The 21893-nt window shown below is 52.1% G+C and overlaps 2 protein-coding genes across 2 annotated transcripts in view; both read left to right on the top strand.

The window, feature by feature from the left end:
• Positions 1-297: 297 nt before the first annotated feature.
• On the top strand, positions 298-1198 carry LOC119100139 (ovochymase-2-like). The gene is made up of 2 exons (XM_037223249.1): positions 298-443; positions 895-1198. Exons 1-2 carry the CDS (start codon positions 298-300, stop codon positions 1196-1198), a joined length of 450 nt encoding a protein of 149 aa, XP_037079144.1.
• Positions 1199-7371: 6173 nt separating this feature from the next.
• The window catches only part of LOC119100138 (homeobox protein MSX-2), a 19742-nt gene continuing 5220 nt past the window's right edge, over positions 7372-21893 (top strand). The window contains exons 1-3 of the mRNA XM_037223248.1: positions 7372-7414; positions 12076-12192; positions 13487-13644. Of these exons, the coding sequence (XP_037079143.1) occupies positions 7372-7414; positions 12076-12192; positions 13487-13644 (318 nt within the window). The remainder of the gene's footprint in view (positions 7415-12075; positions 12193-13486; positions 13645-21893) is intronic.

Raw genomic sequence — 21893 nt, 5'->3', positions numbered from 1 at the left:
CCCGGCGACCCAGATCCCGTTCTCGGGCGTCACCGTCGCCACCCACGCCTCTCATTGCCTGTGGCTCTTCACGAAGCCCCCCACGTGCAGCTTCTTCGCCGACCGCCCGCGCTCCGGCGAGTGCCTCATCGGCTACAGCTCGTGTGACAACGCGGCCGGCATCATCGACGACCCCAGTGCCGACAACTACTGGGCCTCGGCGATGAGCGTGACCGCCGCCCTGGCGGGCGGACTGGAGGCGGGGCTCAGCGCTTTCCCGACTCAGGCTTGACCGAGCTGATACCGACCATCCACCGGATGATTGAGTCGGCCAAGACGCTCGGCCTGCCGATCTCGTCGCAGCACCCTCGCTATCTCAACGGCCGCGAAGCCCACACAGACGAGACCTGCCCTGTCGAAACCGACGGCAGAGCCCGTGTTCTCCGGCAACGCGCCGCTCTCCAGTGAGAAGTCACTCTTCTTCTCCGGCAGCGCACCCGCTGCAGCCGGCCCGCTGGCGGCCGCCGGCGGCACCCGTGACGCTGGCGCCGACGCTGGCCGTGCTGCCGGCCGACTGCGGACGCCGCCCGCTGTCGGCGCTTGCCGCCATCCGCGACAACTGACGCCGACGCTGGCCGTGCTGCCGGCCGACTGTGGACGTCGCCCGCTGTCGGCGCTGGCCGCCATCCGCGACGCTGACGCCGACGCTGGCCGTGCTGCCGGCCGACTGAGGGCGCCATCAGCTGTCGGCGCTGGCCGCCATCCGCGACGCTGACGCCGACGCTGGCCGTGCTGCCGGCCGACTGAGGACGCCGCCAGCTCGCGGCGCTGGCCGCCATCCGCGACGCTGACGCCGAAGTTGGCCGTGCCGCCGGCCGACTGAGGACGCCGACCTCTGGCGGCGCTGGCTGCCAGCGACGTGCAGAACCGCGTGCTGGTGTCGATCGGGGTGGCCAACCGCGTGGTGTCCGGCTCCCGCGCCTCCTACGGCACCTACCCGTGGCAGGCGCAGATCGAGACGTACAACGAGGCCGGCCACTTCGAGCACCACTGCGGCGGCGTGCTGGTTGGCTCGCGCTACGTGCTGAGCGCTGCGCGCTGCCTCAGACGCGCCCTCTCCGGGTTGCAGGTCAAGGTGGGCCAGCACGACCGCATGGACGCCTCCGAGCCGTACGAGCAGGCGTTTGGCATCGAGAATGTGCCCTCGCGCCCCGAGTAACGAGCCACTGCGCAGAGCGGCTACGCCAACGACCTGGTTGTGGTCAAGCTAGGTCTCCGCCAGGGCCAGCAGGTCACGTTCAGCGACCGCGTGCAGCCACTGTGCCTGCCGGCGGCCGACGCGCCGCTGCGAAATGGCCAGCCGGTTGAGATCTCCGGCTGGGCAGGACGGACCCGCTGCTGCCGAACACGGCGGCTCGGCGGCGCGCGAGCTGCACGGCGGAGAGGGGCCGCTCGTCTCTGACGCGTTCTGCGGCGCGGAGGAGGTGTGGCGCGCGCGCTTCGTGACCGGGCGCATGTTGTGCGCCGGTCGCGTGTCGGGCGGCACGGCCGCGTGCCAGGGCGACTCGGGCGGTCCCCTGGCCTGCCGCGGCGACGACGGCCGCTGGCTGGCCACCGGCGTCGCGTCGCTCGGCGCCGGCTGCGGCACAGAGCTCAGGCCCGGCGTGTACACGAGCGTCGGCTTCTACATGCCCTGGATCTGGCGCGTGGTGCAGGTGCTCTGAGCCGGCGCCGGACGCCGCGGGCTACGCCGATCTGGCCGGGGCTCACAGCTGAATGAGAGCTGAACTGGTCCTAAGCTCAGGCAAGGACGGTGGCAGCGGGTTTTCTCGCCTCAGCCCGTGCCACGACATGCATGCTGTGCTGGTATATAATGCATGCCGATGAAATAGGTGCAGGAATAGGGCTGCTAGTCACCTGTATAAGCCAATAGACCGGTAGTCATGTTCAAAAGCGTATTGAGTGTCGTAATGCCGTTCCCATCCCGTTTGATGGGAACTACTGGGGGTACCACGCCTCTGACGTGCTCCTTGTGCAGCGCTTACCATAGACTTTTGTGATGTCGTGCCTTATGATAGCACCTAAGTTATCTACAGTAGGTTGTAATGTACACAATGTCTTTGGGCGACATTTTCCAGCTGAAATGCAGTACCAAGACGTAGTTTGTTCAAAGCTTTGTATGTTGTCCGCATACAATTTACTGAATGAGCACGACAGGTGTAGCGAACTGCCATGAAATCCACACGCCTAAGGTCATTGTTAGAAAAGTACCGTGCCCCAAGTCACTGGCTTCCTCACAGCCCGATGGTAAGTTGGACGTTCTTTTTAACAATTCGTACTCTGTAGGCTAAATTGATGGGAGGATTAGTTAAGATCATTTTTCCTTTTTTCTTCCAAATGAATGTTTAATTAAATCCGGAGGGTTATGGGTTCGTCTCTCATTGAGTTTTTACTGACCTCAGCCGGACAGGTAAGGTCACATTGTCCTAATTGTGCCAGTCACTATCGCTACAGCAGGACAGCATCGCCTTACAACCGACAGGGCTGGAAAAGTTTGAAATAGCCGCCATCGCCACCGAGCATCGAATGGAGAGAGAAGCGGTGGTTAAGTGCGAAATAATTTCGGGTCGCAAACAAGTACCGCAACTGTTCACAGTCACACAAGTCGAGTCTCATCAGCCGAAGCAGTTTTCGGAACAATCATCGACAAATACTGACAAACAGATATGATCGCACTTGGCAGTCCTTGGCAGTCCGTACCCCCCCCCCCCCCTCCCCCGCCCCTTCCCCCCCCCGGCAGGGCGAATCTAGTCGGTGACGTGCTTACAAAAATAAATTATTGTCCCCTCGACTGACGGATTTGCCCAAAATTTGGTTGTTTGGTTCGGGCTAGCGATCAATGCATCGTGCACGTGTTTGATGCACTGGCGGCTCATGAGACGGTGCGCGGTGGGATTTTGGTGTCCAAAATACAGCTGCGTTTTCTTCAGCTGCACTCGACCGTGATGCGCGTGCTCAGTCACTGCTACCGCCGCTGCAGGAGAAGGCACTCCAAACCCACTCAAACCAACATGCTGCCGGCTGTTGCGTCGACTTGTCTCTTTCTTGCTCCCTCCCTCTCTGTCTCTGTTCTCTGTTCTTCTTGGTCTCTCTCTCTTCTCTCTCTCTCTCTCTCTCTCTCTCTCTCTCTCTTCTCTCTCTCTCTCTCTCTCTCCTCTCCTCTCTCTTCTTCTTCTCTCTTCTTCCTCTCTCTCTCCTTCTCTCTCTCTCTCTCTATCCTCTCTCTCTCTCTCTCTCTCCTTCTCTCTCTCTCTACTCTCTCTCTCTCTCTCTCTCTCTCTCCCTCTCTCCTCTCCTCTCTCTATCTCTCCCTCTCTCTCCTCTCCTCCTCTCTCTCTCTCTCTCCTCTCTCTCCTCCCTCTCTCCTTCTCTTCCTCTCTCTCCTCTCTTATCTCTCTCTCTCTCTCTCCTCTCTCTGTTCTCTCTCCTCTCGCCCCCCATTCTTCTGCACCTGTACACGGATTAAGGCTGAAAGTTTGCCAGTTTTGCCCCTCTTCGTCCATCTCCTTTGTCTCCTTGCATCATCAATACACCAAAATGAGCACCACCCCTGTCCTATTTTTTATGGATTCCGTGAAGTTATGACCTTAAGGCCTTTACGTGCTCAGTACCTACGTGCACGTGGCCAGAAAATCCAGAAATTTTTCGGGGGGGGGGCAAATGCCAAAGTTTCCCTGAGCTGCTGAGAATTTGGATCGAATGCCTGTGAAAGCGCACGATATCTAGTGTAAACCTTTTGGCTCAGGGAAGCATTTTCGACTTTTTCTTAATTAGTTTTTCGCTATGGCGAAAGCTGATCTCGACGGCAAGCTTTTAGGGTAGCGCTGTTCACCACTGTCACTGTGAACGTACTGTTTAATGCGCACTGTATTGAGCTGCATATATATATATATATATATATATATATATATGTATATATATATATATATTGTAATCTGCGTGCCTCTTACCTGTGTACCGCGGTACCCGGCCAATTGGTAGAATCATTTTCAATGCAGACGGCACGGACAGAACAGAACTTGGCAAGTAACTCGGCAACATGCATCACCAAACTCAGCCAAACATAGCGCGGAACCCCCACCATACGCCCAACTGTTTCAGCAGCTCCAGCACACCGCTCCTCCTCCTCCTCCCCCCAAGCGGGGTGTGCCGGCGGGCGTGTTTTGCCGGGCTCTCGGCAGGCCCACCCGCGCGCTCCGCGCCGCCGCCTCCGTGCGCCGTGTTGTGACAGCGCCGCTAGCACTGTCCCGCAGCAAGACAGATCGCGCGCCATCCGGGTCGGAACGCTAAATAGGGCGGGCAGAGGGGTGCGGCCGGCGGCGGCCGCCGTGCCCGTCGGCGCTCGTCCGCACACCCGTCGCCGACGCGCCCCCGTCAACCCCTTTGTCCGCCGGTGACCATCACCTGTGCTCCATTACCTGGCGGCGTCGCCGGCGCCCATTCGGCTAAAGCGGCGCGACCGCGCGCGTGCGCGCCGGGCACGCGGGCCCCGCGTCGCTGTCGACGAAAACAATGGCCGGAGTCTAACCGCCTCATCCGTCAGCGGAACGAGCCGCGCCGCCATTGTCGCGTTTTTCCGGCCGATCGCCTTTCGCCGACGCCAAACGGCCGATAGCCGCCAATTAGCGGGCGGAGGATTGGCGCGCCGACGCGCCGCGTTCGCCGCCGGCGCGCCGCGATCGTCGCCGGCACGCGCCGCCGCCGCCGGCCATGTGACGGCCACATGGCCGGCGATCGGAGACGCGGCCCGCCGGGAGGTTGCAGCGACTTCCTGCAACGGCACGTCTCATTAGAGCCGCGCTGGTTTACGAGGCCGAGATGGCGGCGGCTGGCGGCCGGGTGGCTCGGCCGGTGCGACTCCGGCTCATTAGAGCAGGTCTGTTTTACACGCGCCGCCCGCCTGGAACGAGCGATTCGGGGCCGGCCAGCCCCTCCCGGCCCCCGCACCTGGGGCGTCCCTGGGGACCGGGTGGCGCCCGGCAGACGCACCGCCAGAGACGCCAGAAACGCAGGCGCTGCGCCACATGGGCGTCGGGAAATTGACGCTGATTCGGCCCGGTCTAGTTCGCAGAAGCTGATGACTGTCTCATGAGCTCAGCTGGCTCTACGTCCGTAAAACGTGTTGTGGTTTGCAAGGAATTCACGCCAGCGCGGCCACATAAATGCCTGCATTGACTGATTTAATGTTGAACACCAGGGAGATAAACCGCGAGCATAAATGTCATCGCGGCTTCGTTTACACGACGGGAAATAAAATATATTGGGGACCAATCCAGATCAGACACGGCTTCTGCGCTCTGTTTTGCGACGCGAGCTGACGCAAAGATCTGTTTGTACTTTCTACATACGTGACTCGTATTGCAAACAGTTACCTAGATGGACAACAACTAAGCTGCTTTTAGCGCTTCATTACCCAGCGTGCGCGTGCATCGCGGTATACACTGCTTAAACGAATATGAATTCGAGATTGAGCATTAGATGCGAATTTTCAAAGCCAATTTTAAAAGTTAGGGACAGAGTAACGATCACGAAGGCATTCTTATCACAATTAGCGTCACAATTACAGGCAAAACTTTTGCCAAATTTAACTTACGTATTCTTATCTACTTCGTAAGTCCTGCTCATGGACATTGCGGACACCAGCCAAAATTTCCCGTGCTTTTCATGTACATAACATGATCCTTGCTTATTATAAGGGACTCCATCCTTGCACACCGTAGCCTCTATGTGTCTAGCGATATCGTTCCATCTTGGTTTCCTCCTACTCCTCCATCTCCGGCGCCCACCTCGAGCTGCGTCACCCACGTCTTCCGACGCCCTTATCCCATCCTCGAGCGTGCACCTCTCTGTCCTTAGCCATCTTCTCCGTCCTCATTCGTCCTGTCCATCCTCAGCCGTCCTCAGTCATCCTCTCTGTCCTCAGTCGTCCTCCCCGTCCTCATCTGCTCTCTTCGTCCTCAGCCGTCCTCAGCCGTTCTCTCCGTCCTCAACCGTCCTCCCCGCCTCAATCCACCCCATCGCCGTCGCCGTCAGCCGTCTCCACGGACGTCCTCGTTCCCGTTCACACGGCACTCGGGGGACCGCCGACGCCTGTGAGCGGAATCCGCCAGCCGGTCAGCCGCGACACTGGACGCGCATTGTTTGAGGGTATTCGTCATTCGGCTGGCGCCACCGTCACCGTCGGCTCACCTCTGACCCCGCTGTCGGCCGCGACACCCCGTGACCCGCGCGTCGGCTGAGCTTCCCCTCGCCTGGCCGGGGGGGGGGGGGGGGAACTCACCTGAGGTCTGGCGACGGAGCGGACAGTCTCGACCGATATAAATGAGACATCAGACAGATAGCACCGCGGGACGCCCGCCAAGCCTGGAATGTAATAACGAGACAGGCCAGACAAATTAAAGAGTGCAAAACATCTGGGGCAATTACCAGGGCCAACAACAGATAACAGAATTTGGCGAGAAACTAATTGGAATAGCGGGTGATTAATACTGCGTTCAGTGACGCATTTAGACGAGCGGGGCGCGCGAGACGAGGGGTGGCGCGGAAGACGGGCGCGACGCTCGCCGACGGGGGAGAGACGCCCGGACCTGGCGACACTGAGGTACCGCCGCGCGCCGCCGGTGCGGTGTCTGTCCCCCAACAGAAACACGACACCGCTGTCGGTCCTAGTCACTACCGCAGGCCTCTTGTATGCTGTTGGAGCAGGAGGCGGGTGGGGGGATGGGGGTTAGTGGACTGATTGACGAGAATTTAAATGAGCGCACTGTTCTCATTGTGTTTTGATCTCGAAAAATCGAAACGTTTCGGAGAGAGGTCATTTATTACACGCATTACCCCAATGATGGTTTGCATTTACGGCATTCAAAGAAGCGCGCATGGCTTCCCGTTGGGCCACCCAGTTCGCGGTGGACTTGAGTTTATTGTAAAAGGTCGAAGTAAAGTAGACTGTGCAAACCTGGCACGTTGGCACCAGTAAACAAAAACGTAACTAGCACTCAAGTTGTTGGCGACAAATTTGCTTCAGATGATTTCTGGATTGGCATCGCTACCTTTGAGTCAAACACACAGAAAGCCGGGATGATTGTTGCTCATAGGACGCAATTGACTCATTTGTACTACTTCTTTTTTACCAGCGACCTTTCTTTGTCGCGGAAGCGTGCATTTGACGCCCACATTTCTGCTTGGCGCAGCCCGGGTGTTTGACGGCTGCGTTCTGCGCGGTGTTACCTTTAACCCTTGTGTCGGCAGGGGGGTCGCTGGAGTCGTGGGCATACAACACGGCGACGATCATCCATTGCTCGGAAAAGCGACACTTTCCACGGTTCTCGGGGAATGAAAACGACAGTTGAGGCCGTCATGTGCGCCATTGAGCTTGGTGAGCTTGTCATAAATCACTACATGTGCTGCTTGCGTGGCGCTAAGCGGCCGACACCACGCAAGCTAACATTCATATGTGTGTATGCATGTAATCATGCATCGAGGTGGTCTGAGCGGTCTGATATGATTAAGACATTTTGGGGCTATCAGGGAACAAATCTCAAACTTGGCGGGAGCCGGGAACTCGTAGGATTTCCTCGGACTGCGAGGTGTTTTGGCATTCACAAAACATTTCCCGTGTGGGGTTTACCGTTCGATCCAGGGAGTGACGTGTCGGTGTGTGTACCTGCTGAATTGATGCACGATTTCAGCACCACGATGCCTGCCGCCGGTCGTTAACTTTCTCTGACGGTATGGAAGCGGTGCTTGAACTGGAAGGTCTGGCACTTTTGGAACGGAGCGGTTTGGTCTGGCTTGAATTTTTAAATTGAAGACTCGACTCTGGCATGAACACAAGGCTTAGGCTTAATCTTTGCGAAGCCGTAGTTTTCTCCAATACATTCAGATTGGGCTTCTGCTTTGAGCGATTTTTAGGGCCGACTTCAGCTTCTACTTTGACTTCGTACCGGTTGAAACAGTTGGCCTCGGTTTGGTCTTGGCGCCATTTCTAATAGCTGGCTTTGGCTTCAGTTTCAGGTTGGTGCCATTTTAACTGCTAACCTCGGCTCCAACGTTGGCGACGAACATGATCTCTGAATTATGACTCCGGTCCTGACTTCATGCAATCTTGAACCGCTAGCTTCGGATTTGCCATGGTGATTTTTCACCACAGTTGCGACTTAACTTCACAAGAACAGAATTATCCGTACTTTAAGCCCAGTATGCCACACAATTGTTGTAATGCTACGGCGCATAGATGGTTTAAAGCCAAAAACCGCCCAGCCCATCTCAGGACCAACAAACAACCGACAAGGACCACATAATTAACTGCCCGAAGCATAGTGCGCACGCCAACACAAAAGACAAGGGTGACGGTATGAAAATCCTCCATTGGTTACGCTTACACCCTATCTCAATCACTTCACAAGACCATAATGAATTTTATGATTTCATGCAACTGCAGCGGACGGAAATATGGTTTGGGTTTCGCAGAGCAGCGGTGTATACCATACGGCGCTGGGCTCGGGAACTTAAACTGATGGGCTCAGCTTTGGCTCGGCGTTTCCTAAGTTGATGGGTTCAGCTTTCGCTCGGCGTTTCCTAAGTTGATGGGTTCAACTTCCGCTCGGCGTTTCCCAAGTTCGAAGCCGTTAGCTTCGGCTTCGGCTCGCCGGGTAAAAAGCTAAAAGTGCGTGGGCTCTAATTATGCTTTTTGTTTAAAAACACGAAGTCACTGGCTTCGGCGTCGCCTTGTCGGACCCACACTTCAAGGTCACTGGGTTTGGCTTCGACTTCGGCTTCATGACATTATCTTGACTTTGATTTCATCTTCAAAGCCAGAAACTTGGCCTAGTCTCCATATTTGACTTGGCTAATCAACTTGTGTGAATGAGATTATTGCAACTTGCAACTTGGATGCCTTCAGGCCAAGCCTCTGGAAGTGTGAGCTCCCGCCTGAAGGCGCTACTTTCAGTGCACAGTGCACGTGCTACTACGCTAGCGGGACAGAATATTTGCCACGGGACTACTGGAATGCGGCGTTGAGCGTGACACACAGAAGAAACCCGTTGCATGGCCCGAGGTTCACGACGGTGCCGAAGTGCAGCACACGGACGTGACTTTCATTCTACGACGCATTCGATTTCATTCGTATAATAGGCGTAACAGGTTCCCGTATTCTACACAGATACGATTGGAACTTTAACATCCTGTCTTAAAACTTGTGTGTACTCAGTGTGCTTTGAAACTTAACCGGCGTGAAGGTAGCCAGTGTGTATTTTTCAAACACCATGATGGTGCCTTCACAACAGCAATGTTATCCCATACCTTCATAGAGTCCCTGGGGGGCTCTTCTATTCTTAAGGGCGCCTTTATCGGGTTCTTGATGTTTTCAGGCGACAGGGACGCACTTTTAGCGTACTGAGACACTTCTCCAGACTCGGGAACACCGTGCTATTTTTATGGCGACCTAACCGAAGAATAATGTTCAGATGTCATAGGAAGTTCTTCCGGATTTGAACGGCCATTTTACATCTTGGAGATATTTTCCTGCCTCAGGGGCTACCTTGATCCCGTGGATTCGCCCCTGAGGCGTCTCTAGTACTTAAAGGCGTTCTTTTCGCCAGCAGGCACATTCTGGGATCGCAGGCACCCCTTTCAGACCTCGGTCACGTCCCATCAGTATTTGAGACGCCATTTGGTTATCTAGATTGTCTTGGGCCTGTTACTTGGACATCTTTTGGACGTCAGCGGTTATCTCTGCGCCCTCGGACGCCCCCGCCAGGGTTTGAGACATTGTTGCATTGCCTAGTGAGTTCCAGTTTATCTAACCCTCGGGACGTGCCTTCGAACTATGATCTCCCCAGGAGCCATCGGGGGTGCATCCAGTTGTTGGGCGCCCTTGAAGTATTAAGGGCGTCCTTCTCGTCCTTAGTATAGACCGCCGGGGTGCCGAATGAGTCCTTGAGCCGAATGAGCGCCGGCCTCGAGATCGGCGCCTTTGCTTCTCGACTGGAAGGAGCACGTGCCCACGGGACCCTCTTTGGATCCGCCCCTGTATTTTTACTATGCCACTCAAATTCAGGACCACGTGATAAATGCTACAAAATTGAAAAGGAAAATTGCCATGCGTTAGAGTAAAGTGGATAAAACCCGTTGCGAATTACAAAGTTTTGTGAGGATAGGCTGCCGAGCCTTCAGTTCAGCCCCCAAAATTTACAACAAATTGACACCACTGACTAAATGCTTCAACATTTGCTTCCAAATGCCAGCAACCATCAGCCGTTCACACCGATGAACCAAAACTAGGAAAACGAAATAAATTTAGGAAATGAGAGCTCATGATGTCAACGGTAACTATCGTCACCATGTGTGTGTGCCGTCTCCACGTACATTTTGGGTGTGAGGTAATAAGGGCTCACTGTGCCGTGGTGACAACATACAGCATATATACGGTGCTGGAACGCCACGGCTCCGGCCCCATAGCAATGGAACATCAGCCCATATACCACGCCAGCCAGTGTTTAACCTGAAAGCTTGCAAAAATGCTGCAGAGTGGGAAGTGAGCCACTGGTAGACCTGGAGGTATCACGCTTTAGTTAGCAGAGATGCTAGTGAACAACCTCGACAAATAATCAAACTTTGTACGGAAATCTGCGTGAGGAATGCTTCATCGGTCTTAGTTCAGTCGGTCTACTTTTGTACTGCATCGTGGGATGAAGCCCAGTGAACAAAACAGCAGCTTTTATTTCGAACGGCGTACCAAGTCGGATAATGAGATGGATCACCCGTCAGCTTAGCATGTCCTGGAGCAGCAGCTGCCGTAGCATGGAGGTGGGAGCCTGAGCCCGGGCCGCTCGTATGACTGCCATGTCAGATGGAGTTGGATGTCACCGCCTGGGTCGCTGGTGCAAACGCGACCTCGGGTCTCGTACTCAGCGTCAGGGGCTCGTAGACTCGACGAGCAACAAGCGCCACAAAATTAGTAAGCCCAGTACTTGTGTGAAGCAAGTCGGACAAATACTCGCGCCTCGAAAAATGTGATGTTTATGGAACATGAATGAAATAGTCCCTTCACAACTTTGGAAGGGGGGCCCTGTTGAGTGTCATTGTGGTCACATGTACGAAAGAACACATATTCTTCGCAGCAAAGCATGCGTGAAGGCTGTGTCCACCGCCGGTATTCATATGTCAATGCGACATTGATTGTTTCTAATGTGTCCCACAACTGGTGTGGGACCCGAAAAGAAATAAACCGCTTTCTCTTGAAAACCTAACATTAACTTCGAAGAAAGCATCTGATGCGTAGCAATTAAAAAATGGTTGCTATGACCATTGCTCCGGCATTCTAGCCCCCACCAACCGCATCCAACCCGGCCGTAACCAAGCTGCGCATCTATTTCCTAAGAGCCTCAACAACCTCATTTGCCTGCCGCACGGTGGGGTCCGCGGGCAGCCACCGCGCGACAGCCCCTTCAGCCTCTGTCCCGTTCAGAGACTGGGGCGAAGGCTGCGGCCAGAGGCGGGGGACAGAGGCTGGGGGCCGGGGCAGGCCATGCACCGGCCGACCCGGCGGCGGCTGCCGGAAGCCCGCCGGTGTCTGGAGCTGCCCTGGGCGCCGGCGCCGACATCTGGCATCGCCGCGCTGGCGCCGGCGGCGAATACGCCGCATCGCTGCCGACGCGGGCGCAAACAAACCACCGCAGGCGCCGCGCCGCGCCGGGTGTTAATTACCCATTACATAGTGGTGCCGGCTCCCAGGCGCTCGGGTGGATCTATTCATCACGGCCGCTATGCCGGGAAGTGTCGCGCGCCCGACCAATGGCGGCGCGCGCGCGCGATTGGGGGCGGGGCGGTCGCCGTCGCCGTCGACGGGGCGGCGGCGGCGGCAGGTGGGCCGGCGTCGTCCGCCGCCGCGCCGCCGCCGACTGTGGTGCGCGATGGCGCTCCGCGCGCCGGCCGGCGTCAGCTTCACCATCGACAGCCTGCTGCGGCGAGAGGCGACGCGGCCCGCCTCGCCGCCGGCCGCCTGCCCGGCCGACGCCAGCGACGAGCGCGCGCCGCCGCCGCCGCTGCCCACGCCGCCCGGACAGGAGGAGGAGGAGGAGGAGGAGGAGGTGACGGACTGCGTCACCACGTCCGTGCAGGACTGCGACGTGCCCGGAGACCGCGACAGAGGTACGTCGCGGGCCGGGCGGCGCGAGGGAACCCCTCCCGTCTGACCGTACAGTATGTGGGACACCCTCGGCCCCGACGGTCGGCTATGTGCGCAGCATTCTGCGCAACATCCGGCTGAGCGCGAATTTCAGCCAAAACATCTGTAAGATTTCGCTTTATCATTAAGACAGTTTTGGGTAATTTGTTTTCGATCATGATAATTTTATATGTTCATGAACTTTTGCCTTGTAGGCTATGAATGCTGACGAACAATGTCCTGGTCCTCGTGGTTTAAAAATGCGCGCGCGATGTGTTGCGTCTATGGACTGCGTAATGGCCTTTTATGGGGTACGGAAATGTGCGACCAACAAGTCATCCCAAATTAACACTGACCACCATTCGTGATGTGCCAGGTGATGCCAGAATGCGTAATTTTTACAGCCTGCTGGACCATGATGAGACGCATCATTTCAGCTACCGAGTCTACCTTGCAGAGAACAGCCTGTTGCCTTTTTAACTGCAGGCATGATTGCGGAAGTGCCGTTGCACCACTTCCTCAGCCTTACGCAGGGCATTTGATAACACTGCATGCCGAGTCTCGCGATTTGCAGCCATTTTTATTGATACGCATCAGATCTTTACCTCGAAATTAATGCCACACTGTTACGGGGAAGCGGTTTATTTCTTTTCGTGTCCCACACCAGTAGTGGAACAAAATAGAAAGAATCGTTGTCACATTGACGCATGAATACGGCGGTGGACACAACCTTCACGCACGCTCCGCTACGAAGAATGCGTGTTCTTTTGTACATATGCTCACAATAACACTCAACAGGTCCCCTCTACCAAAGTTGTGAAGGAACTGTTTCATTCATGTTCTATAAATATCACAATTTTCTCGAGGCCCGAGCACTTTTCAGACTTGCCTCACACAAGCACTGAGCTGACTAATTTTGCGGTGCTTTGTTACCCGTCGAGTCTACGAGCCTCTGACGCTGAGTGCGAGACCTGAGGTCGCGTTTACACCAGCGAACCAGGCGGTGACATCCATCTCCATCTGACATGGCAGTCATACGAGCGGCCCGGGCTCAGGCTCCCATCTCCATGCTCGTGCAGCAGCTGCCGCGACTCCCGGACATTTCCTGATGATCCCCAATTCGATGTGACTTCTTAAACGCCAGTTTCCCCAGGCACTTTCACCCGCATCAAGCCCAGATGCTGCTGGGCCGCTCCTCCACAGGCTAAACACTTCCTGTCACACTCAGGGGCAGGTGTCCGGGTGGTCTTGTACTGACGCGGCCTGGGATGGCCTCAGACGAGTGCTGCTCCCAGGAGGAGCGCAAGAAGAGGCCACGCACTGCGTTCACCGCCTCCCAGATCAAGTCGCTGGAGTCCGAGTTCGAGAAGAACAAGTACCTCAGCGTCAGCAAGCGGACACAGCTCTCCAAGCAGCTGAGCCTCACCGAGACACAGGTACGTCAGCGTCAGCAAGGGGATGCAGCTCTCCAAGCACCTGAGCCTCAACGAAACACAGGTACGTCAGCGTCACAGGACGTCGCAGGCGTCACAGGACCTCACGGGCGGCACAGGCGTCACAGGACGTCACAGGCGTCACAGGCGTCACAGGCATCAGAGAGTGTCACAGGACGTCGCAGGACGTCACAGGGCGTCACATGCGTCACAGGACGTCACAGGACGTCACAAGACGTCACAGGCATCGGAGAGTGCCACAGGACGTCACAGGGCGTCACAGGACGTCACAGGACGTCACAGGACATCACAGACGTCACAGACGTCACAGGCATCAGAGTGTCATAGGGCGTCACAGGACGTCACAGGGCGTCACAGGCGTCACAGGACGTCACGAGGCGTCACAAGACGTCACAGTCATCAGAGAGTGTCGCAGGACGTCACAGGGCGTCACATGACGTCACAGGCGTTACAGGCCTCACAGGCGTCACAGGACGTCACAGGACGTCACAGACGTCACAGAGTGTCACAAGGCGCCACAGGACGTCGCAGCACGTCACAGTGCGTCACAGGACTTTACAGGCGTCACAGGCGTCACAGGCGTCACAGGACCGTTTCAAAACAACCAGAGGGCGGCGGTTGGCAACCGGCGCAGGCCGCTGCAGAAGGCTGGAGGGTCTGTCGCGTCCAGTATGTGGGCCAGGAAAGCTTGCGATGTCTCTCGGCATCCACCGAAGCGGCCGATTGCCTGCGTGCGTTGCCTGGGAAACAGCACGGGAGAACCCAGGCTGTTCTGCTTTTTTCCCGTTTATTTTGTATATATATATATATATATATATATATATATATATATATATGTATATATACATCACGATAGAAATTTGCGTGACTATGCGTTAGACTACGGTGCGTGCAGGCGCGGTCGACGCCGCACGTGTCTGTTCGGCCGACGGCACCCATGTCCTCCCGCTGAACCACCGTGCGACCCAGACCTGACCTGGACAGGCTGGACTCCTCAGAGGACAGTCGGAAGCTGAGTATTTTTGTGAAGGGCTGCACTGACATGTGGAACCAATATCCGCTTTTTCTTAAGATCTTTATTCATATTTTGGATTGGTGTGAGCACTCACCTAGGCACATACCACTCTTATCGTGGAGGTCAGGTTAGGTTGAAAAGGCGATGTCATTGAAAACGCATGCGCACTCATGACATCAATCCCAAAATAATCGGAGCATCCGGGCATCAGTCAGCCCGGTGAGTAAGGCATATCTTCAGCTCGTGGCAGTGGACCGGCGCTTAAGTAGACTGGGCCTTATGAAAAACCATTGCTGAGGTAGGCGCTTAGCAGGTTGTGGCGTACTTTTATGGCGAGTGGAGAGCTTTTTCTCCGCTATAAGTTTCACGTTTGTGGTCCGTTTACACAGGCTTTATTTCGCGTCAGACGCAAGTACATAGCCTCTGGCTATAAACCGACCTTCTGCCTTCGTGATTTTTTTTGCTGAATGCGTCACAATTTTCAATAATGATCGCTGCTGCACATAACTGTTGCATTTTTCTTCCGTCTCCAGTCTGGTCTCTCTGTGGAGACTTCGAGAAGAAGAGCCCAATGCATTTTGATCGCATTTTTGCATACCTAGCACATTATTTATTCCTGTGTTGGTTGCAGACGATAAACGCTGGCTTATCGATTACAGCTCTCTTCTGGACATAAGCAATCAAGAAGATTTAGGAGGACATTGCACCATAGGTATGACGTACCTTGCGACGAGCAAGCCTCCTTGAATCTCCATTTGAGCAGCCTCGGGGATGTATTAAACGTTACACTTTTTATCATGATGTCACCTGCTTTTGGCCCACGTCTGACGCACTTAATACATGCCTGGGTGAACAGCCTTTTTAAGAGTTTACCCGAACCTTTTAAATGGATGGATTTCTGGGATCAGATCTCACGCTAAGCAGCGCTTGTTGTGTGAGCCCTAACCCCCTCCATCCGATTATGCAATTTCATGTCAACGGCAGAATTTTATGGCGAAAGCTTAACGTGCTGCAATGCTCGGCACGGTCCGTCCTGCCCTCTGACGTCTTCTGACGTTAATCGCGGCCGCTGCCGCCGGCTGCAGGCCATAGCTATCAAAGGCAAAAACGAGCGCCTGAGGCGTCTCGAACCCACCGGTGGATGTATCGGAAGGCAGGCGCCGTAACCAGCTGAACCATCGGGACGGACCTAAACGCATAAACAATGTTGCATAACTTGGGGCCGAATACGGGCCGAATACGCAGCAGTGGCACACTCAATTTGGTGGTGTTTGAATTCACGGCGCTCAGCTCAATCTAAAGACTAGGCGCAAAAACTGTGGTAGCAAATTTGTTCGTTATTTGTTCAGGTTGGAAAAGCCAAGAAGTAAAGTTTCCTCTAGTTGTAGTAAAAATAAAACCAGCAAACTGCTATGGTAATTAGTATCTCCACAAAAAAAATCCTTTTTTTGAAAAATGTGTAGAAGTTTGTGGATTATCTACGGATTTAGCAATTTTCTTTCTGACAGCTTATGGCCTTCGCCGCAATAATTCCGCAATTTCTGGCTTTGCTTTAGCTCTATGGGAGGATAGTTTACTTTAAATATTGCGTCCACTTGTAGAGATGCTCTGGAATCTAGCATCACGAAACTCAATTTGACCTGCCCAAAAATAACAGCCGATATGATACCTACAATGAATTGACAAGACTGATTCAAAGAAGCAGCATTTTCAGACCTAAGAAACCCCAACACCTCAAGTAGTTGTGTTTCGCTCCCCTGCCGTCACGCTGTGGGCTTAAAGAACGCCATCAAAAGTATCATTAGGTGGAATTCGTTTCCCACTTGGCTCGCATTCAGACCAATACTTTATAAAATTATGACAACGTATAAAGAAATTTGCGTGCAAAACAGAGTATTGTTTATGTTATCTTAGCCTTTCGCAGTTGCCTACATTGTTTACTCAAAAACGACTGTTTGTTCGTTCAACGCCGCTCGTCGAAACGCCTTGCTTGACAAGATACCTCCTGAAAGTATGCAATCAAGCTCAATGTTATTCCTGCTTCCACCATTCTCTTAATGAAACGCACGACACCACGACGTTGTATTTTTTTCAGAAGCTGAATGGTTGGTTGCAGGGCCCGGTTTGTGATTTTGTTGGCAATCCTGCAATCCAGAGTGTAGTTTAGCAACCGGCAGATAGCGGTATCACTGCTCTTTGGTGCCTGCCAATCTGGTGCAACACATCTATTTCTCAGCTCACTGTTTATTTTTCAGATTTTTTTGTCGTACAAACAAAGTATTGCATAACAAACGCATAAATTACGTACGCCGACCAATGGAGGAATCAAATCGCTGGTAGCACATGAAGCATATCCCTGTCACTTGCTTATTTCGATAGCGATCATATCTTATATATATCTTTATCTGTATACCTCACCGCCCGCGCAGCAAAAAAATGTACCCAACTCGTAAATGGGATGCGTCTGTAAAAGGATTGGTCCTGCCAATCTGTTTTAGCTGATTGTGCAAGAAATTAGGGCATTTGTTTCTTTCTGTCAGACGATCTCTCTTTGTGCCGAAAAAATCAGCAAGATTTTGACGTCAGCATGAATATTGTTTAGTCTAGAAAGAGCGTGGAGATGATCGACACGAACGCCATCGCCAATGTGATGATATCAAATCGCTAGTGAATGAAGTCTATAGGTCAGCAAAGTCTGGCGATTCTCCTGTCCTGGCGGCGCTTACTTTTGATTCCATATCATTACTGCCGCTGACAAAGCGCAAAAGCGAAAACAATTTGGGCGTTCTGGGTTTGTTGGAGCTGGAGGTAAGTAGTTCCCAATCTAGACAAAATGAAATGTGAGAGCTTTTTGTTAGGCCCAATCCGCCATTTTCGCCCTTTTCGGCGAGCTTCCTGGTTGATTAGTTAAGTCACCCTTTACGGTGCAGGAAGAGGGCGGTGACAACAGGTGTGGCTTCTTTCACCATGGAGATGATCCTGAACACAGGTGAATGAAGCCTGTCGCTTTCTTTAACCCATGCAGATAGGGCTTATCAGTGTATTGTAATATTCGCCTTTCGTGAACTTGGCTGGTGAAGGTACGCACACCGATCTTTAACGTCCGCTCACGCGTGTTCAAAAGCATGAAAATCTTCACGAAATTAAACGTTTCCAAATAAATATGCTTTTAGAACTACATTTCGCAAGAAACTGAAGGCGGCATGACATAAATGACTTACTAAAATTTTGTAGCATATCAGCACCTACCAAAAGTCTCATAGTATAACATAATTGGGTCAGCCGAGAAAGAAACGTGGCAGCTGCGGCTTATTAGCACATTATTTGGTTACTGTTACTATTCGCACAATGAACCCAAGTTTTACTTTTTTAGTCATGACAGAAGTATTGTTGTCCCACAGCCAGTCCGCACCTGGCCAAACATATCTCTAACGGAAAGCGGGAACCTTTACTACCATTCGGCGCCCCATCAGGCAGTTTTCAGTTCCCAATAATGCAACGAATTAACAGTTCTGCGATTGTGAGACAGTAGTAATAGCCTCATTACTCGGAGAAAACCAGGAAAATGGAGATATAGATGTGTTAATATTTCGATAGCGACATGTTGCCGAAATATCAACACATCTATACCTCCATTTCCTGTTTTTTCTTCGAGGAATGAGGCTATTACTACTGTTTTATCCATGCGAATAATGCTCCTCGCAAATGCACTTAACAACGCACGTAAGCTCTGTGGTTATGTTGCTGCGCAAGATGCAAGATCTTCTCCACGTTTCTCACAATATTGCAATATCAATAAACTTAACCACCCTTATTTGTTTTCTAAGGCACGCGTGTGATCTTGAGTGGATCCGAAAGAAAATCTTGGTCACAAAGACACCATACCACTTCTATTTGACGGAGCAGAGGACGACCACATGCGTAAGTCGATGTGCACGCTGGAAAATGCTTATATGCACTCGAGTGCATGCCATGGATACACCGCTTTTGAAGCGCATTTAGGGACTGCTGTCTCATCTCGACAACCAGTCCGGATTCTGACGTGAAACCAACTGCATTGTCCAGGCTTATAGACCATCTGCATATCGCTGAACGAACTCAACGCCTTCTGACCTATAAGGACGGCCGCGATCGACCGAAATGCGCCCAATACAATGCGATTTGACCTAAGCTGGGAAAGACTGGCCATGCAGACGACATAGGATTCTGGCATTGTTCACCGTAACAAATATATAGCCAAGAGATTTGCACGTTGCGCAAAGCTTTCCTCACCGTGATCGAAGACTTCAATCAATGCAACGTCAAGGTTAGTTGAAAAATGTATGCATTTTAAGGGAGATAATTTGTGAATCAGATTCCATCGCTATATCCGGCAAACTTTGCACGTGAAACGCTCATACAGAAAACAGGCGCTCCTTTGCACAGATAGGACTCATTTGTATGCCACCCAAAATGTTTCTAGCTACATTGGTCCATGTTTTGACGTCATGTACATGATAACGCTTACGTCTACCACCTCGTCAATCGTCCCTTGCCGCGCGAGGCGTGAGACGGTGGACACAGATATCCATCCCCGGAGCTCAGTTCGTAGAGAGGCCTGGTATCTGACAATGTAGATGATATTCGGTGGCGCCCAGCTCAGTGATCAGTTCGTCATGGGCATCAGGCTGGCTTTTTACGACCGTACCATGAGTTTACATGACATGTTGAAATGTTGGGGTGAAAATCAACCATTGTTCTTTGCATGAACAAGAAAAGCGGCCACCTCCTGATTATTCGTCGTTTCAAATGCATTTTTGTGAACAAGGAAAGCGTCCTCCTGATTATCTGGCATTTCAAATGTAGTTTTACTTTTCAGTATGTGTTATCGAGCAATCATTGATGTACGATGCTGTTTGCATTTTATGAGGTCATCCTTACCCAAGCTATCTCCGCCCATCAAACATATATCATGAGGCTTTTCATAAAAATATCAATAATTCCTTGATAGTGTTGTATACACGGTACCACCTGACATGTTGAAGGTCGTCTTTTTCAACATACATCGCGCCCCATAAATTGGAATCGCGCTGTTGCACAGCGGGATGGGGTCTTTGCAAGCTTTGCTCAACAGGGCTCTGATCTGAATACCCTCCCTGCGGCAGATTCAATTAATTTTTTTAACAGAACCTCTAGCTGGCCTTGAGGCATAATATGGCTGTGGTTGCTGAATTACAAACAGCCGTTTGTCGCTTTTATGTGCAACGAAATTTTCGAGGTGCACTGTGGTTAGTTATAATTTCCTGAAGCACATTGGACTGGGCTAAACAAGCTGGCAAGTACGCCTGCCGTAATAAGGCGCCCGATTGACCTCAGGCAGGTTTGAAACCGGCAACTGTTCATACTTCCCCGAAATGTTCTCGAGATAACCGAAGTGAAAAAAAATCGTGGAGGCCTATGGAATGCGAGATATTTGCATGATGGTAAAACACTCATTTTTGCTGGTAATGTATTCCCAAAGCTGAGCTTGTAAGGAAGTGTTCCACATTATATGGGGTTTTGAACTGAAATAGCCATTTGAAGACCTTTCGGTGCTGCTCACAATCCTGTCCTTCTTAAGACCTAAGCCCCTCTAGTTTCTGAGCTACACACCCGCAAAAATGGGAAAAGGTATATCGGGGAGAATATTTTAGTCACCTTGGCATTAATGACGTCATAATAACGTCATTGAAATCCTGACATTCCGTAAGCCGTGTAGCGATCAGGACAAAGAAAAATATAATTGTCGAGGTGTTCATATCCTGGCGTTCGTGAGCGCGCTTTCCAGATGTAACAGCCGTCAATTGGCTCTTGATCAATGTTTTGCAAGGACGATGACGTAATCAAACCATGATGCATGTGCTATCTAGAGCAGTCTTTTCGACTTAAACGTATATTAATAGTTATAAGTAAGCTTGCTTCGTCATATCTGATGCTTGCTCCAATTTCTTCAAATATGAAACATTTCCTTTAAGGGAGCCGCTCCGACAATGGATTAAGTCTTCTCAACCCATTCCCTATTTTGACGCAATGACCATGTTTTCAAATAACTAAGTCCACGTCATTTTCAAAGCTATATCTCATGTCACAGTGGCCTCGGTGGCAGGTGTTACTGCCAGCTGCCAACTGGGTCCTTTATTGGTACTGAACAATGGTCCGGAAATATATATGCGTCTTGCCGCATATTGTTCAATGTTTTTAAAGCTTACATACCGATTTCGGCGGTCGAATATCGCTGAGTTGGAATATTCGGCGCTCGTGAATGACATGCCTAGTGGAAAAAGCGGATCCTATATCTCCATGGCTGAACTGAGAACATATGTCTTGAAGATGGTTAAAGTGTCTCCGGCTATGTCATGTTCCAGTGAGGAAGGTCACGATTACTTTGCTAGCACTGTGAAAGACAAGCGTTCTCCTGATAGCAGTTGATAATATAACCGATGAAATCAAACGGCAACTTGAGCGCCAAGGGGTGGTATTGTTGGAGCACTAAGTGGTGGTGTAGAACATGTGCTATCGGCCGTATCAACGAATGATATTTTTTAACCATGTATGATTTGGCTGAATTACTGGCGCTATTTCACCAGCTCCACAGGAATTTTAAGGCATACTATTATCGTTTTGTTAGTTGTAATAAACGGAATTATGAGCCCTACGCAGATTCTCTCTGTCCCTCGGAGGAAGCATCACGACCGTTGCAAAATCAGTAAATAGCTAGTCCCGTTCATCAGGTACTCTCCCTGATTCGCTACTGTTGTTTGAAATGGACGTTTGCATTTGCGGTCCAATAAAGGAGGCGTGTATGCATATGGCTGAGCTTACTCCTGCTTCGTACTTCACGGAATGTTCCGTCAGCAGTGCACTTTGTCTATGACGACCTCTCGCGCCAGTAACCCTGTTCCTTTTATTGAAAGCGAACCGTTTGCACGAGATGTGCTGATTTGCAAAGCACTTAAATATGAATAACAGCCTACTAGTTGTCCACAATGCGGATGCGTTTCCACCAACACATGTCCATTGTCCGTATCGATAATCACTTTTATCGCTACAATGGCCTGACATAATCGCAACGCACTACATTTATGACTTGACACGGTTTCAGGAAAAACCACCACATGGACGGAACATTATAAAAAATTCGATAAAAGGCTGTTATCATTTGATAGAAACCATCATTGTAGGTATAGAGTTCTTATGC

Source organism: Pollicipes pollicipes, unplaced genomic scaffold, assembly GCF_011947565.3.
Source record: "Pollicipes pollicipes isolate AB1234 unplaced genomic scaffold, Ppol_2.1 Scaffold_4881;HRSCAF=5763_pilon_pilon_pilon, whole genome shotgun sequence".
Classification (NCBI taxonomy): Eukaryota; Metazoa; Arthropoda; class Thecostraca; order Pollicipedomorpha; family Pollicipedidae; genus Pollicipes; species Pollicipes pollicipes.
The sequence above is the reverse complement of the archived record's forward strand: the minus strand, read 5'-3'. Positions and strand labels throughout refer to the sequence as shown.

Excerpts from the sequence above, each read along its gene's own strand:
- LOC119100139 (XM_037223249.1), top strand. The coding sequence starts at position 298 with ATGATTGAGTCGGCCAAGACGCTCGGCCTGCCGATCTCGTCGCAGCAC. Across the intron at positions 444-894 it reads CGGCAACGCGCCGCTCTCCA|CGACGTGCAGAACCGCGTGC; the intron begins GTGAGAAGTCAC and ends GCTGGCTGCCAG.